Source organism: Ochotona princeps, chromosome 19 (assembly GCF_030435755.1).
Source record: "Ochotona princeps isolate mOchPri1 chromosome 19, mOchPri1.hap1, whole genome shotgun sequence".
NCBI lineage: Eukaryota > Metazoa > Chordata > Mammalia > Lagomorpha > Ochotonidae > Ochotona > Ochotona princeps.
This window is the reverse complement of record NC_080850.1, coordinates 17,690,355-17,708,293: the sequence shown is the minus strand read 5'-3', so window position 1 is coordinate 17,708,293 and position 17,939 is coordinate 17,690,355. Positions and strand designations below refer to the sequence as shown.

At 45.1% G+C, this 17,939-nt stretch overlaps 1 protein-coding gene across 2 annotated transcripts in view; it reads right to left on the bottom strand.

Annotated features, from left to right (window-relative positions):
- Positions 1 to 17,939, bottom strand: part of ADAM19 (ADAM metallopeptidase domain 19) — an 85,724-nt gene that overhangs the window by 22,477 nt on the left and 45,308 nt on the right. For both annotated transcript variants that reach the window (XM_004587495.2, XM_058677370.1), the window contains 6 exons: positions 9,910 to 10,102; positions 9,171 to 9,236; positions 5,398 to 5,469; positions 2,613 to 2,779; positions 644 to 728; positions 147 to 286 (listed from right to left, as the gene is read on the bottom strand). In XM_004587495.2, the coding sequence (XP_004587552.2) occupies positions 147 to 286; positions 644 to 728; positions 2,613 to 2,779; positions 5,398 to 5,469; positions 9,171 to 9,236; positions 9,910 to 10,102 (723 nt within the window). The remainder of the gene's footprint in view (positions 1 to 146; positions 287 to 643; positions 729 to 2,612; positions 2,780 to 5,397; positions 5,470 to 9,170; positions 9,237 to 9,909; positions 10,103 to 17,939) is intronic.

The window sequence follows — 17,939 nt, the reverse complement described above, 5'->3', positions numbered from 1 at the left end:
TTGCCAGGCTCTTTGTCACGGAAACCACAATTCTCTCCAAGGCCCCACCAGAGGTATGCCAGAGCTCCCTGGGGCCAGATGCAAGCAGCACCTACATTTAACTCCCCATCCCACCTCCCTATCCTCACCCCTCTTGTCCAACTCACCCAGTGGCAGCTGCCATGATGCAGCCACCATCAGCGGCACTGGTGGAGCAGCAGTCTGCAGAATCATGGCTCATGCCAAAGTTGTGGCCCATCTCGTGGGCCATGGTGGCAGCCACACCAATGGCGTTATCAGAGTGGTCCTGCTCACAGAGAGTTCAGCATGAAGTCAAGGGCATAGCTCTGCCTTGCCCCCACCTTTTCCTTAGCCAAGCCTGGCAGCCCTCCACTAGTCACTGGGCATGTGTTTGTTCTAAAGCCACCATCATTATTAGGAAATAAAATGTTTAAAGGAACATGGTCCCTGAATTCCTTAAGGTTACAGACCATGTCTGGCCTATGGATGAATTTCCAGGCCATTATTTTTCTTTATGGACAAATCAAAGAGAAGAATTTGTCCTCCATTTTCCCCTTTAACATGTGTACCTCTCCAGGATATAAGGGAACTGACACAGGAAACACTGCCTCCTTGTGCCCCCAATACGTTGGCGGAGACTCACCATATTCACACCTCCAGACTGGTACACAGAGCACATGGCCATGAGAGGGGCCAGGCCAATGGTGGTGCCTTGGAAGGACACGCCCCTGCAAGATGGAAGGCGAGGACGACTTGGGTGAGAGATTTTGAAAGAGTTGTTGCAATGTGCTCAGGAGTGGGTGGCCACCCTGGTTTTCCTGGCCCCACTGATATCCCCACACACACACTGGTATTCAGGCCAACTGGACCACTTCCAGGTTGCCACACCTCTCCCTTCCTCTCATCTACTCCCTTACTGCTCCAAAGAAACATAAAGGGAGAGTCAAAGGTCAAGTGTTCCCCGTGCCATAGGCCCACAGCCAATTCCATGGCAGGAAATGGGCAGGGTTTGCCAAGCTGCATCCCATTCCTGCTGCACAGCAAGAGGTCAGAGGAGGGGTGGGGTGGAAGGTGGCACAGGTTCTGATGCCGAAGTGAATCATGCCCACTTCCACCATCGGCCAGGATCCCTTGCCCTATCCCTGGCTCTAGGATGTGTTTTGAAATGGGGGGAGATTAGAGCAGCAGCTGTGGGTTAATACTTCATTCCCACATCACTCTGGGGCCAAGGAAACAGATGTGTCACATCAGGAGCCTCACAAAGCGCAGCTGGGTGCAAAGGTGGCCCATTTCTGCCTCTGTTTTGCAACTCTGACCCCAATCTGCTAATACTCAGTTACATTTCCTCCCTACTTAACACAGGCCTCTCTCAGCTGTACAGACCCAGGGTTGGGAGAAGAAATAAAATACAAGTATTGTGCATGCCACAAACATGTATACAGAAATTCCTTACCTAGTGTTTATCCCCTTGCTTGTTTTCTTATCTAAACCATGAAAATCATTGAAAGTCAAGAGTACTGGATTACTCAAACCTAGCATGAACCTGGGTGCTTGATAAATATTTGCTGAATTCATGACAGAATTCATAGAAACAAGTTATAAACGAATGTGCAAAACGTTTGCCCACCTATGGGGCAAACGTTTGCCCACCTCAGGAGCCCTACTTGATATTTTATAAACTTAGCCAGGACTCTTGAGAAAGCTCTGCTGGAAAACTGGACATAAGTTCTGACCCTAAGAAGGACACTATGCTTCCGAAGCTCAGGCTGAATCGGCTGGTAACCAAAGGTTCTTTTTTTTTTTATTTATATATATATTTTTATTATATTATTTATGTACCAAAGGTTCTTAGGTGGACACACTGCCATGAAATAACCACTTAAAGCCTAGATCGGTGGGACCATTATTTTCCAGCTTCTTTTAAAGGAAACAAATTTTAAATGACTATACTGACTCAGGGCAATACTGAGAAAACAGAATAAAAATAGTCTTATTATCTATGTGTCTTTTCTTAGAATTACCTCAAAACACTAACAAATAGCTATTGCTTGCTGTTGAGAGACTGTCATGTGTTAACATGACCCCCATGAATGTCTGTTCTTGTCCCTCCAGAACTGAAGAAAATCCCATCCAACCCAGGCACAGTCTCTGCACTTGGCCATGTGCGTTATCTCAGACTCTGTCTTGAGCTCCATGGGAACCTAAAGAAGGACAAACCAAGGGGCCCTCTTCTGCTGTGCTTGTGCTGGAAGATTAGCCCAGACACTGGGCTCAGAAATCAAGATGAACCCTATAGAAGTTTCATGGAAGCCCATGGAAAACAACCAGACAGTTCCCAATATATACTCCATTGTCTTTAGGTACTCGGTTGACCATGTCAAGATCAATTTTTTCCTGGAGCTAGGACTGGGTCTGACTATTTTTTAAGGTGTATTGGGTATAATGAATATGCCTGACAAATGCCTGATTGTCAAGACCACAAGGAGCCATGATGACTTTGTACAACCAACACTCAGCCCTGGGGAGGGAAAGGGGCAAACGGAGTGCATGCACAGTGGGCAGAGGTTTTGAGGCCAAGGCCAATGCAAGCTATTCGGAGGAAGGCCACTTACGTGATTAACTGTGCATTGTCATGGTGCTTCTGGGCCAGCAGCTTGCGCCTCCAACCAAGAAAGGACCAAAGGGTGGAGTATGGATTCTCGGAGACTTCACACAAATTCCCGTGCGTCCACACTTCCAAGCCCACAAGAGCAATCCGGATATTCAAGGACCGGTAAAACTGAAAGGACACACAGGAAGGTCACAAGAGCAATCCACACTACCTGGGGCCTTATCGGCCTCTTCCTAATCTAAGAGTTCAGAACTCACAGACAAGATTTCCTTCTGCCTGTGGTCCAGTACTTTTTCCCACAAAGGGAAAGTGATATTTTCAGAGAAGCTAATGTGAGTGACTTTAAGAAGTGGTTCTCAAATATGCACAGGGCATGCCTGTTGACAAAGGATGAATGCTGTTCCTTAAAGTCTGTAGGGGAGACTTGCCTGTTTCACCTTGTGAGCAAGCACCCTAGGCTAGCATGACGTCTGACATGTGTGGCATGGAATCTTTCATCCCATACGTACACAGGCAAAGGGGCATCTTCTCTGAAGGTAGGCCACTAGAAGATGTAGATACAAGGGTGAGTCACAAGTCTGCCTTAGAAACTACCACACCTGCAACGTCAATATAAGAAAGACCCATGCCTGCTGCCATACCACCCTGAATGCGCCCAATCTCATCTGATCTCGGAAGCTAAGCAGGGTCGGGCCTGGTTAACACTTGGATGGGAGAAAGACCCATGCATGCACAAACCACAAGGGCAGGAAATGTCATCTTAATCCAAAATTGGCAGATACTTTATCAGCCAGATAGTCACAGTGCCACTTTTTATGCACCAAGTACCAGGGCTTACAGAATAAGGAACTTGCCCAAAGTCCTTGCAGGAAGATGGTGGAGCGAGTGATGAGGTCCTGATTGAAACACCAAGCCCAGCCCCGCTCTCTTCCCATGCTGGGGTTTGTACACATCCAGATATATATGCCCCTGCCCCCAGGTTTAATAAAATATTAGTTGATCTCAATGAAAAATTTAATTTTTCTGCTTTCAGCCAGGTCAGTCATTACAGAAAATAAATAGTTCAGGTTCCAGCTTGAATTTGTTCCACCAGGGAGTTTTTCAAGGAAGCATCTTGGCTTTTTCATAGTTAAGGGAAAATATTTTGGACTGGATTCATGATTCAGCAAATGAGGGCAGTTCATTCCAGTTTTAGTTCAACAACTGTTCCATTTAAGTCGCTAGGTCAGCAAGCATTGGAGGAGTGGGTGTGCCTTCCCCTGTTCAGTAGGGAGTAACATCAGCTGCCACAGAGAGAACAAGCCTGCTTCACAGAAAGGATGGGCCAGCAAGGCTTGGGCTTCGAGGAAGGGCTGAGGTCTCCTGAGGGTCCTCTCTTCTCTCCACATTTCTTCAGCACCCTTGGTTTTGTCATCAACAGCATCTGGAGAAATCGCAGTGGAGACATTCAGCCAAGCCCTCCACCTGCTGTGTCCCTACAACAATGGATGATGACACAGGGGTGGCAGCAGGTTCCACCTTCCACTCATTCCCAGGGAAATAAATTTTCCTTGCTTTACCAGATGTTGAGTGTTTGGGTTGCGGGATCATTTAAATATTGTTGTTGGATGATTTGGGAGCTAGAGAGAGTACTGGACAGTGTCCCCAGGGTCCTTCCTTCCAGGAAATGCCAGTGTTTGACTTTCACCTATCATTGTCACTGATCTGTTTCCAGAGCCTTCCAGGACAGAACAAAAACATGAGGCAGAAAATTTCACACGTGATGACTTCAGAACATAACCAAATTTGCTTGTTAATACACATAAAAATATATCATAAGTTCCTTCTTCATCCTTTAGTGTTCAAGAAAAAAAAATTGATTGGCTGAGTGTTCTAAGTTGTACAATTAATGTTATCACACACTCAAGGATACTTGTGACCCAAAACACACTGCAAATCTACTTCTTAACACTATGCATTTCTAGCCCACCAAGAAGCTATTGTTATTCTAGGTTGCATTTTCTGGTTGTTATAATAAATGACCTCTTTCATATACACAAAATGTTTCCAAATTCAAACCACTTTGTTCTACTAGCATTGGAAAGCTTGAATATTTCCAAAGACTGTGTTGTCAAAGGTTTTGACCCAGGGAAAGCATTCTCACAGTTTTCCTGTGAAACAATAAGTAGCTTGAAGATGGATTTACCAATGGCCCCAATTTCCCGATTTTACAATATTAAAGTTGTATTGCTTTCTCAGCCTGACCTACTCAATTCTTTCCCAAATCAGGGACTCCCAGAGATTTATGCCTAGAAGGAAACCTTTTAAAAGTAGGTTTTTCTACCCCTAGGTTCTGCAGGGGTTCCAAGAAGTGGTTGAGAGCAAGGGGGAGCAATGCTCTGTCAGCTCAACTCTGTTTTGGCATAGAGCAGTTGTGGTCATCTGACTTTTACATTGGACACTGACACTAGATTTCATTCCAAGAAAAAAAAGGGCTTCCACCAGAAAAAAACCTAAAAAATTAAAATCTTAAAATAATTGAAAATCATTTATTTAAGCTGACTCTTCTATTTTGTAAATGAAAACTCCAAAAACTGCAACCCAAAGATGAGTTACTTGCTCAAGGCTACAGGGCTCAGGGCACTGTCACGGTCACCCTGGGCCCTCAAGGCCTTGTTCATTCCCTTTTCTAAATGGGCTGGGGGCAGCCAATCCGCAGAAGGCAGCTCAGGTGGCACTGGATCCCCTGTTCTATAACTCCTCTGAGGTGACAGCATACTTCCAACCATGTACACACCTGGTCTCACCTTATCAACATAGTTGGCGATCTCCATGAGCTTGCGTTTGGTAGCGTCCTGGTCTAGTCGGTTCTTCAGAAACTAAATAGAAGAAGATTCAGGTGAGAATTCAGAACTTCTCCCAAGACCCTTCCTCTTCCCTCTTACTTATCGCTGAATTTGTTCTGACTTTCCTGTTGTCTTCTGTAAGTTGTCCTTTCTATGCAACTTTCTTCCCATGCAACTTTCTTCCCTACCACAGAGCAGCTTTGGGGGAAGGCATAACCTGAGCCATATTACCTTAGTGTCATCAACCATTAGTTCAATGCAAGGAATATGGCAGGTATGCAATAGCTATGCAGTGAACAGAATGGCTTCCTCCAACCAGTGAAGTAAGGCTCATTCTCCATTCCTTCAACTTGCAAGACTTCTGGCAGCCTCCCACTGGGAATCAGAAGGACCAATTTGATCCTTGCCTTAGCCATAAGCTCAACATGAAACCACCATCACAGAGATCTCACTGTGCATCCCTACCTGTGGTCAGTCAACACCAGTAAAGCTGTTATTGACCAATTTTCCATGGACAAGGCAATGTGATTAGCACTAAGTAGGATACACAGCAGCATGAGATCTTAGTCTTCACGTAAACAGGCATCGATGAAAGCAGAGAGAGGACTAGAAGATCACATTCAAGAACCATGAAGTTGAAACTAGCTGAGAAAACTTGCCAAGGAAATTTGGACAGAACTAGCCGCAGTGGAAGACCATGTGATTGACACGACTGGAGCAGCCAACACAACCAAAAGACAGCAAATGGATTCATCTTGCCTACCACTCAGATTGATTGACAGTGCCTCCCCTGGGTCACAAGAATTCTGGGACTGCATCAGACTAACACCAGACATTTCTAACTTAGCACAGCAATGTGTGCTGTCCTCAATAAGCAATGTCTACATGGGCACATTAGGACACATTAGAAAACAAGTCTCTTATTTACTGTATTCCTGCCTCAAAAGGATAGATCTCATTCAACTACAATAGTGAAGGAAAGCTCAGCATGTAAAGACAAAGTCTGCTATAAGCACCACTTAGAGTTCTTGAATGTTCTAAACCCTGCCGTTGTTACACAGAAACTGGATGTCTAATTTACCCTAGATACTGTCACTTCAATTCCAAACCTTGACTTTCTTTCTCTTCTCCATCCTATGAGAACACTGAAGTAAGAAGCCCAAAGATTAGACAAATGAAACAGCCTGGGGTTGTGTCCTGACACAGGGAAGAAATCCACTCTTTCCCCTCTTCCTACTATTTTTGGACATTCACTCACCAACAGAGAATCTCACGCTCACCCCTCCTTTGGACAGAGTTAAATTCAGGGTGATACCCTGTGACTTAGACTTTTCCAAGGTTTGAATTCAGAAGTTTCTCATTATAGTTGCCTCCCACTTCTAAATTGGTCTCATGGCACAGAAGTGTTGTAACATTTCCATTTTCCAGTAAATATTTATTAGAACATCAGGATCAAATTTCACTGTCTTTCAAATACATTAATCCTATCATCAAATGACTGCCTGACAAGGAACACCGTGGTGTAACGAGTGCACCGTGTCATCCAGAATGGTTAGAAGCAGGAGTATCAGGGGTATTTTTTTGCACATAGCTCGGAAGTAAATATTCTCCAGCTTTGTGGGCCATGTGATCTCTAGAACAATTACTCAGCTCCACCTGCATAGCTCAGAAGCAGCTATAGCAACCAATCGGCACAGATGCATTCCAGCGTTATAGCAACACTTGGTGGGCTGTGTTTGGCCATGGGCTGTGGTGTGCAGACTGGGCATAACGAAGGACTCTCTCAACCTTACCTTTTCTAGGTGATGCCAGAAGTACAAGATGGGGCAGCCCTGTCCCTTTGCAGTTCCCTACTTGGCCTCAACTATCAGGAAAGTCCTTCATGGGTCATGCTTACAGCTTCCCCATCTCCTCTGCATGAGCCAGTTTTCACTACTATAACAAGACACCAGAAGCAGGCTACTGTGTCAAAACAAGAGGGGTCTTTTGACTTATGGTTGTGGAGGTTCACAGTCCAAATGGCTTGATGCCAGCTTTGGCAAGGGCTTCTCTAAGCTGCACTGCATCCAGGTGTGGTGGGATTGCCAGTGTCTCCATGTCTGTGTGGTCTTTCTCCCACTTTAATGGGGCCACCCAGATTTAATTAGAGGCCCACTCCCTCCCACCAAACCTAATCCAATCACTTTTTAAAGTCCTCATGCCACACTGAGATTAAATGTCTATCTGCTTCATCTCATTAACTCAAGCCCTTGGAAATTAAACATCACTGATGTAAACTTGGGAGTGTAAATCACATTCAAACTACAGCACCACCTTACTCCATTTCCTGAATCAACCCCAGAGGCCCTGCCTGCTCGTGCCTGCCACGGATGACATTCTTCAGGCACAGCTGTTCCTCCCATCTCTGACTCCAGTGCCCAGAGGAGACAGCTGTCCTGTCTCCACAGCAGGTTGTAAATCAACAAAACAGCTTCCCCTCGCTTGTCTTCCATCCTTGTGCATTAATTCATTGTCAAGCACATGCTTCTGTCTGCTGAGGACAGATGCGAGGCCCCCAGGGGAGGTCCTAGTGTGAGGTGGAGTGGGGCTGACTCATGAGCCTGAGAACTCAGACCAACTTGGTCCATCTCCCACCCTCAGACACCCAGGAATCACTCAGAGCCTTCAGCTGCTGGAAAGGAGGCCAGGACTGGGAAAACAGCAGCCCCTTAGCCAAGTATCTGTGGGAACCACAACCCTGTTGGGAGCTGGGTCAGGAGGACTGGACATCCTCTGGCCTGCAGCACGAGCACAGCCCAAAACGACATCCCACTCAGGGAGGTGCACTGAGCAAATGCTGTACCTCCCAAGGTTTGCTGTGACGTTGTAAATCAGGAGACAGAAGACACACAATCCCCACCCTCTGCACTCTCATCTCCCAAATAGTCATCTGAGTGGCGGTCACACTTTGTGATGCCAAGAGTGGGTCTGACTCCTAGAGGCCATGTCTCTTGGTGTTAAGCACTGTGCCTGACCTGTGACAGAGAACTAAGGTCTCCTGATGAGTGAATAAAAGGGATGATTGAGCTAGGTGAGTGTTCATCAGACCTTGGAGCTGTCAAGTTTACAGAGCACAGGATGAGAAGCTGTCATTCTCAAGTTTGCCTGTGCAGCAGAGTCACACACAGGTCCTGCTAAAGCACAGGACTGTGCCCTGATAGCTGAAGACTCAGTAGGTTTCAAGTGGAGTCCAAGGATTTGCATTTTTGACAACTTCCCAGGGGTCACTGGCACTGCCAGTCTGGGGACCAAAGCATAATGTCCTCATTTGGCTCCAACAGGCTGATCAAAGCAGATCCATAAGTGAGTAAGAACATGATAATGAAAAAAGAAACCTGGATTTGCAAAAAGATTTTTAAAACTTCTTTAACAAATTCATGGACTATTCCTCCACAAGAATTAACATCAGAACCTACACATCTATGGACACTCTCTAAGAAATGCTAAATCCAGGTAACTGTCCTGATTTTCTACCTAATTAATGTAAAAAAATAGTAGAAACTTTTCCTTATTTCATGGGGTTTATTCTTCCGACTATGTTTAAATGGCAAAAAGAGCTCTTGGTCAGATTTAATCATATGGCAAAATCATATGGCAAAGCAGAGAAAGATACATGTGCCAGCATTTCCCTGATGGAGCTCACAACCTGGACAGGGAGCTATCAAGACAACAGTTTTTCTGTTAAAACCCCTTACCTCTGCATAGTCGGCTACGAGGTAAAGCTCCACATACTTCATGGAGTTTAAATCTTCCCTTTTCATCTGAGAAAGAGACAGAAGCAGATCAGACCTGCAAAAGTGGTAGGCTTGGCCTCAACAAAAAAACAACTGCTAAGAAATGGAGCTGGTTAGTGAACATTGCGCCTACTTATTTACTTTGAATCTGGGCACTAGAGATTGAGTCCTGGTTGTTGCCACCATCACACTCCCTACACCTCATGTCACCATTTGGTGATTACTGGAAGCTTCCCTGGAATTTGGTATCTGGTCCTTTATTCTGAAAAGATAAGGCACTCTACCAGCTGATAGAGGCAGAACAGAGGCCAAAATAGCATGAAGAAAATTCCCAATTTGTTTTTTCCCCCCTAAATAACCTTTAAACCATGCACCTTTATTTTTAGTATAAGTAAATTCAATCATTTTATGCATATGGTGAAGTGGCTATTCCAAAAGCAGACATACATATGGGCATATATACTTAGCCTTTCTAATGTTTCTGAAATCAGCATCTCACAGTCTTTCAAATAGAATGACATTATCTTTCAAAGACGTTGCTAACCACACTCAATAATGACTTAGAAAAAGATACGAAAGTTCTTTCTTCCTTCTTAGCCGCTCTGCTTCAATGCAGACAGACAGAGATTTGAAATGAGGGTCCCTCAACAAGACAAGCCTATGCCCAGTTGAGTCCTGCACCAAGGGCCTCAAAACTCACCCTGCGAGGTCGTTTCTTGGTCTGCTGTGTAAACTGAAGGAGCCAGTCCCTGGTGGTGAGCGTGGAATGCTCCAACCCACAGTTCCCTGGGGGCAGCTTGAGATGTTCAGATCTGTAAATTAGGTGTTGGCCCTCACGGTCAGGAACGGGCTCGATGATGTAGCTGAGGTTACTGTTCATCACAATCAGTCCTCTGTTGACAGGAGAAATAAAATTTCTGGTCAAAGATTATGGTTCCAGAAAATTTCCTTGCTTAGGCATCAGTTCCCCTGTCTGCAAAATGGCAGAGTTGATTTTCACCCTTGATCCTCAACCTTCTCATGAGGCCATGCACTCCTCTATGACAATGAGAGCAAGCTCAGACCTCATCTCTGGAGCCATGTAACTGTGGTGCACAACCTCACAGAGTTCTTGCATCTCAGCTCATGGAGCTCAGGTTAAGAATCTCTAGGCTAGAAGAGCTCAAAGTGTTCTAGAAAGGCAGCACCTAGCATGGCTGATATTTTTAAGGATGGCAGGAATCTAAATTCTAAAACTCAAACACTGCATATGACAAATCACAAGTCAAAGCTTTATAAGTACAATGAAAAAGCAGTGTTAAGCACAATGGCCAGAGAATGATCCCTGCTCTGCAAGAGGGGAAATCCAGGTTCTAGACCTAGCCTCAACACACAATGCTCTTCAATGCATGTCAAAAACCACTCTAAGTCTTGCTTTCCTTGTGCCTAAAAACAGAAGTGATAATTTACTATTACTAATTACTTGCATGACTCAAGGGAAAGGCAAGTGTTCTTGTGCCTGTAAGCCGTGGTTAGCAGCAGAGCATCACTGACGGATGACACTCCTCCCCCATGGCCCTGAATGAGTTATCGGGGGGAAGTGACATACATCCCCAACCAAATGTGCGACAATACTTTCATTCCTATGGCTACGCATTCTAGCTTTGAAGTCAGAATAAAGATGTATGTCCATTCCCATCTCTTTTGTTTGTATTCTGTCCTAGACATAATACCACCTGTTAGTTATTTCCCACAGGGGATTAGTTTCAGGACCCCTGAAGAAATCCAAATACATGCAATGTTGAAATCCCTGCTTAGAAAATGCATTGGCATACAGCCTCTGCACACCCTTCCATATACTTTAAATCACCCTTTGGTTACTTAAGGTAAGGAGTTGTAATACTGAATAACAACAAAGAAGAAAGTCTGCAGGTATTCCATACAGACCAAGATTTTATGGAGTATTTTCAGTCTGTGACAGCTTGAATCCACAGATACAGAACCTGTGGATAGGGGCATGGGCACAGTAGGCGGAGAACGGTATTTTGTGTCTAGTGGAGGACAATCATTCATTTCATAGATATCTGCTGGTTGCTGAGGATGGAGAAGTGAGCAAGATCAAGGCCCTGCCCTGGGTAGGGGCTAAGTCACTACAACCCCCGAGAGAGAGCAAGGTTGCATCACCCTTCACACGAGGGACTGAGTGTTGCCACATCCACAAGGCCTCCGAGGCTTTACTTAGGTTCAGGGAGAACGAGCGCCATGAACTGGGACCCATGGGTGTTACAGACAATCAACGTAAGGGTGAGCAGAAGCCTCCTTGACACAGTAAGAGGAATACTGCAGTCAGGGGACATGCCCAAAATGCCAGGAAGGGGGAAGCTCCGATAAGCGTTAGGGAGCTCCAGCACCCTAGCCAGGCTGTCCCACTCCAGCAGGTTGGAATAACTCCTGTAAACTGGCAGGGTCCCTCATAGGCTGTCTTGGCTTCCACTCACACCACAAGCCCCTAGGGGTCCCTGCCCAGGTATTCCCTTTGGGAGGAGCCTGTGATCTGTCAGAAAAGTCAGCACCAGGCTCTGGTGAGCAGCAGCGCTGCCCAGAACCCGGTAGGGCCTCAAGCCAGTGCCAGGAGCCTGACGACTTCCAAGCTGCCTCACCCAGGCTGACACAGCAATCCAGTTCCCACCTGCCCCTGGACCAGTGCCCAAGGTGCTCCCTGAACAGCTGAGCATAGGAGTGGAGCCAAGGGCAAGGGTCATGTCCACTCCCTAATCCAGACAGGAAAGGGCAGAGACAGGAGTCACCGAGGGCATCCTGAGCCCAAGTTATCTTCTCAGCACAGAGGACCAAGCCCTCTGCCATCACCTCAGTTTCCCCTAACAGTCCCAAATGTTGAAACAGAGGCTCTGGACCACGAAACAACCAATGGCTCTGTGTGCCCTGGGCTGTAGTTACAGAGACGACACCAGGCGAGTGGAAAGTTCCAGGAGCCAGCATCACTTTGACGAGCCTCTAAGCCAAAGAGGACAGAGGTCAAGCCAAGGTTTGATGTGTTCTGAACAGTAATTATAATGGCCATAAGTTATCAAGCCTTTGCAACAGACCAGCACTGAGGTGAGCCTTACATCATTCACAGCAGCTTCTATGACCCTTGCATATATTACACTGTACCAAAACGGGGACACTAAGGACTAACAAGCTTAATTCACTAACCACACAGGTCACAAGAGTAAGGTTAGTACCCCTACAACACCCAACAGGGTATTAGGTCCTACACTATAACCCTGACCTTACACAGCCTCTACACAAGTCCCATGGAGTGAGAAGGAGACCCCCAGTTAGCAGACAGCTACAAATGACTGGACTAGCAACTCTCTTTCAAGGTGTTGTCAGCTGCTTCCCAGTGGCCTATTTGAAGGAAGACTCCAGTTCCCTGGGGATGAGCAGACACACGGGAAGCATGAGGCAACTTTTCACCTTCACATCCCTCCTCCCAAGAGCTAACCAAGTGCCAGCAACTGTGTTCACAGCTATTGATATTTCATCCCCACACCAACATTCTAAGAGTCCCATTTGGTAGACAAGGAAGCTGAGACTCACAGAGAGTAAATAACCCAGGTAATCAATCAGCAGCCAGAGTTTACCAACCCCGCAGCCCAATCTCTCTGCTATCTGCTTTCACCAGTCAGTTCGAAACCTACGGGCCTGAGATCCTTAGGAGATCCTTTCCCCTATATCATTACAATAGTATAGTCCTTCACAATCCATCATAAATCTGTCATTTTGCTATTTGAGCGTAGATATGGACAACGGCAGAGAAACCAATGCCAGTCCTACTCTTCACCTCTCACTCCGCTCAACTCTGCACACTTGGAGAGGCCCCAGAGTGGCCAAAGACAAGGGGAAATTACACGGGGAGAGGAAAACACCAAGATCACACAGCCAGAAAAGAGAAGTCAGGTCCCTTGAAGTTCAAGTTTCAACTCATTCTGGGTCTTCATGCACACATCTGATTGGTTCCCAACCTCACATTCCCTCTACAGCTCTCTCTTTCACAGAATATGAGCCCAAGGACCAGGCATAAACTTGAACTTCAGCAAGTGTAAGCTACACTTTTTTGAGGACAGAGCTGCTATAATATAAGCATGAATTATCAAATATATCCCTGCAAAACTTTTTGAGAGATTTTCCAAGTCAGAAAACTTACAAACCTAAAAATGCTATGCAGTCATGGAAAGAATGAGATAGCTCTATGTGTACCCGACATAATGCTAACCTGGGGGAAAAAATGTATTTGATAACTTTATTTGGATAAAAATGATATCTATATAATTACGGGTTTCAACTCTGTGATTGCAGATGGAGGATAGGATTGGTGTACGTGACAGCATAATTTTTTCCTGGTTTATATGCTCCAGTATAGAGTGTTTAACAGCTAACCTTGTAGTAGTTAGGAAGTGATAATTTTTAATCAGCATTTTTCTCACAGAATAAGCAGCTTACCAATCAAGTGCCCCTCTTGCTGAGGACACAGAGCCTAGTACTGTTCAGATTCTCCACCAATAATGATGTATCCTGATGTTAAACCTGTAAGTGAGTCAGCAAGGTGTTTGTGGATGCAAGAAGTCAGGCAAAAAAAAAATTTACACAAGTCCTTCATTTGAGACTTGACATCCCTCAACGAGGTGGTATGCACCTTTCACTGGCATAGTTTACACATATCCATAACTTCTATCCAATTTTCTAAGGGGTTAGGGCCCAAACAAAATCACAAGACATTACACGACATCGTTAGGAATATTCCTAAGGAGATATATGAGAAATTGTTAATGGTGGCTGTCTCTGGGAAGGGAGAAATCTGGAGTAAGACATCTGTCTTTCCTTATTCCCTCTTTTGCACTATTTGAATGTATTTTTCCTGAGTTCACATATTACCTCTTTAACTCGATTAGATCAAAGAACTGAGTTGCAAAGAATAAAGGGCCCAGCAACCATGTTGAAACTCAGCTGAATTTCTCGTCAGCCCTAAGATCTCACCTAGTACAAGTCCTATTCATTTTCACACAGAGGGAAGAATAATAGCACTGGTTCTCCCAGGCAGTATGGCTTCATGAGCCTTGGGAAGTGACCTAAGCTTGAATATGCTGCATCTGAACACTGCTGCATTTGCAGCTGCTCCTTCTTCAGGGTCCCAGGGGAACCATCTGGCACCAACAGCTCTTAAATCAGGCCAGCCTACAGCCTTGGTTTCTTAAGGTGAGCAGGGAGAAGGCTGGGAAAGTAAGGCGGGTGGACCCCACCAGACGGAAGCACGCAAAGCAGAAACACATGGACGGCTTGCCTGGCTTCCCCCTGTCAGCACGGCTGCTGGAATGATTTACAAGAAGCCAAGCCAAGTTCCCACTGATCCAGACAGACTGGACAGAGGAAGAGGCCAAGAGAAGCGGGTCACACCTGCAAGTTCCCCCTCCACCTTCTTGGGATGAACTTTTGTTTACTTGTGGACTGCAGGTGCTGGCAGCAGGGCCTGTAAACAGCACCATAGGGCCAGTTGGCTTAGCTTAGTCAGTCCCTTGAGCAAAGGATTTAGAGCCACTCCATTATAGCCTCCTAGCCAAGGCCTGCTTCCTGCCTAATCCCTTTTGGCCAACTCACCAGGAAACCTTGCAGAGGATGAAGGGCCCATTTCAGACACAGAAGCATGAGGTCTGCAGCAAGAGGGGCCTTTGATTTATAAGGCAGCCTGGATAATATGGTAAGCCTGGTTTCACTGTTACAAGATGACAAGAATCCTGCATTTTTGCAGACTGCTGCAGAATTAACAAGATATCTGAACAATAGTGTGCCATGCCTGTCACTCATGCTCATTTCACAGATGAGGACCACAGGCTCCAAGAATGAGTTCATAATGCCTGTCTTTTCTTCTCCTGGGTAGGGCATGGTAAGCACCTAATTTAATGAAAGAAAGAATCAATCACTAAATTAACCAATCAATCATGAGAGGAAGAGTGCACAGGCGTGGGCGTACTTCCTATCAGCTCACAAAAACCAATCATAAGCACATGTTCCCAACTCTGCTCAATAACAAACAGCATACTGGGAACTTGTAATTGGTCACAACAGGACAATCTTTGCCAGTATACTGAAAGGAGCATTACAAACCAGGGCTTCTTGGGTTTGGCACAGTGGCCTAGCAGCTCAACTTCTCACCTTGAATGTACCAGGATCCCATATGGGCGCTGGTTCTAATCCAGCTTCCTGCATGTGGCCTGGGAAAGCAGTGGAGAATGGCCCAAAGTCTTGGGACCCTGCACCCATGTGGGAGACCCGGAAGAAGCTCCTGGGTTCAGATTGGCTCAGCTCCGGCCATTGCAGTCACTTTGGGAGTGAATCAACGGACGGAAGATCTTCCTCTCTGTCTCTCCTCTCTGTATATCTGGCTTGCAATAAAAATGAATAAATCTTAAAAAAAAAAAAATCAAATCAGGGCTTCTTCCCCCACCCCTCCCAGAACCAGTTTGTTAGTACAGATGAGTACAGGCATCATTTAATACAGGCAATCAAAACCCAAGCACTGTTGGAATCTGATAGGAAAGAACTGGCGTGGATTGGCTCATGCCTCGCTGGGTGGGACACAAAGATTAGTCACTCCTCACCATGGTGTTGGGGATTTCCCTGCACAACCCCCCCCCCAAAAAAAAATGTTCTGCACCTTAATTGTCGACAAATGTCTTGTTAGAGTTACAAGCCAGTCTAGATTACCGTAAAATCTGCCAAGATCAGCACAATTATACTTCAACACAACAAATGGCTAAATACTAAAATGAAATAGACACGAGACAGCTGAATGGTACCTTATAGCCATTTTAAGGTATATAGCAGCCGGTCCTGTATATAAACTAAAATTGAAATGTCAATGAGCTAATCAGAGGTTGTGGTTAAGAACTTGCTTTTATTTTATTTTATTTTTTTTTTTAACATACTGGTTACTCACAATCATGTCAATTCCATAATGTTGCAAACTGCTGTTGATGTTATATTGGGACTCTTAATTGACTGGGATGATATTCTACCAGCTCTAACTTCGGACCAGAAATGGTCTCCCCAAGAAACTGTTCAACCCATCTGGACAACAAATAGCTGGACTCTATGCTTGGTATACGTATGCAAGGAAAGAATCCTGATTGAATTTGAACTGTAATACTGCATCAAGGTGGAGGAATCCACCAGGGGGGAGGGGAGGGGGAGGGGTGGGGGGATTCCCAGAGCCTATGAAACTGTCACATAATGCAAAATAATTAATAATAATAATAATAATAATAAAAACCCAAGCACTGAAGTTGCTGGCTCAATTGGCTAATCTTCAGACTGCAAGTGCCAGAATCCCAGCTGGGTGCCGGTTCGTGTCCTGGCTGCTCTACTTCCCATCTAACTCCCTGCTTATGGCCTGGGAGAGCAACTGAAGATAGCCTAAAGCCTTGGGGAATCTGTACTCACATGGGAGACCGGGAAGAAGTTCCTGGCTCCTGGCTTTGGAACTGCTCAAATCCAGCTATTGCAGCTATTTGGGGAGTGAATCCGTGGATGGAAGATTTCCCTCTCTGTGTAAATCTGCCTTTCCATTAAAAATAAATCTTTAAAAATAAATAAATAAATAAATCTTTTTTAAAAAATCAGTAAGTATAAGTTATTAGAATCCAGTTTTTTCACTTCATCATCCCTTTTCAAAAAAAAAAATTAAAAAGAACAGGAGGGGAAAGTATCTGAATAACTTGCATTGAACATACATACACTGTTCCCAGTCTGCAAGGCACTAGGGCAGTAGGGCAGGCAAGTAGAGAGAAAGATATTTGGGATATAGGTCAAATTCTCAAGACACATATTCTCAGGTTTAAGCTATAACATGTACACAAATCATCTAGAGATCCTACAAAATGTAGGGGGATAACTCTATAGGTCTGGGTGGGGTCAAGATAGTACATTTTAATTTAACAAAATTAAAAAAAATTATTTTTTGAAAGGCAGAGTTACAGAGTAAAAGGGAGGGGAGAAGAAAGAGAATGAGAGAGAAAGGGATCTTCCATCCCACTTGGGTTCAGGGGCCCAAACACTTGAGCCATCTTTTGTTGCTTTTTCCAGGTCTTGAGCAGGGAACTGGATTGGAAGTGGAGTAGCTAAGTCTTGAAGTTGTACCCATACAGAATACAACCATCCAAGGCATTATCTTAACCCACTACACCACAATGCCAGCCCAAGAAACACAGCATTTAAACAACCTCCCAGGTGCTGTTGTTGCTGCCCATCGGTGGACAATATCTGGAGAAGTGAGAGCTTGAGAGCTTACTGACTGCTAGTCTTGTAACTCACAACATTTTAACCTTCACAATGCCAAGTGTATATTCTTTTCATCCATACTGTACAAGTGACACCATTAATAGCACACTGCAGTACACTGGCCCAAACCCAAGCAGTTTGGCTTTGAAAGAGAAAGGTCATTCCCTCCAAACTGCTGTCTGGCTGGAACCTCCCAATTGATGCTGTCTTGAAAATTATCCTTGACTTTCTCTTCCCACTTGCTCTTTGCACTAACTGTTCATTTTCTAGTTTGCCACATCTAGGTACAACTGCTGTGAAAGAACTAAGTAGAAGCAGGAACAAAAGCTCAAAGTTATCCACTTGAAGAATTTTAACCAAGAGTCTTAATTTCTATCTTCTGTTGATTTGACATCTTTGGCCTTACTGATCTGG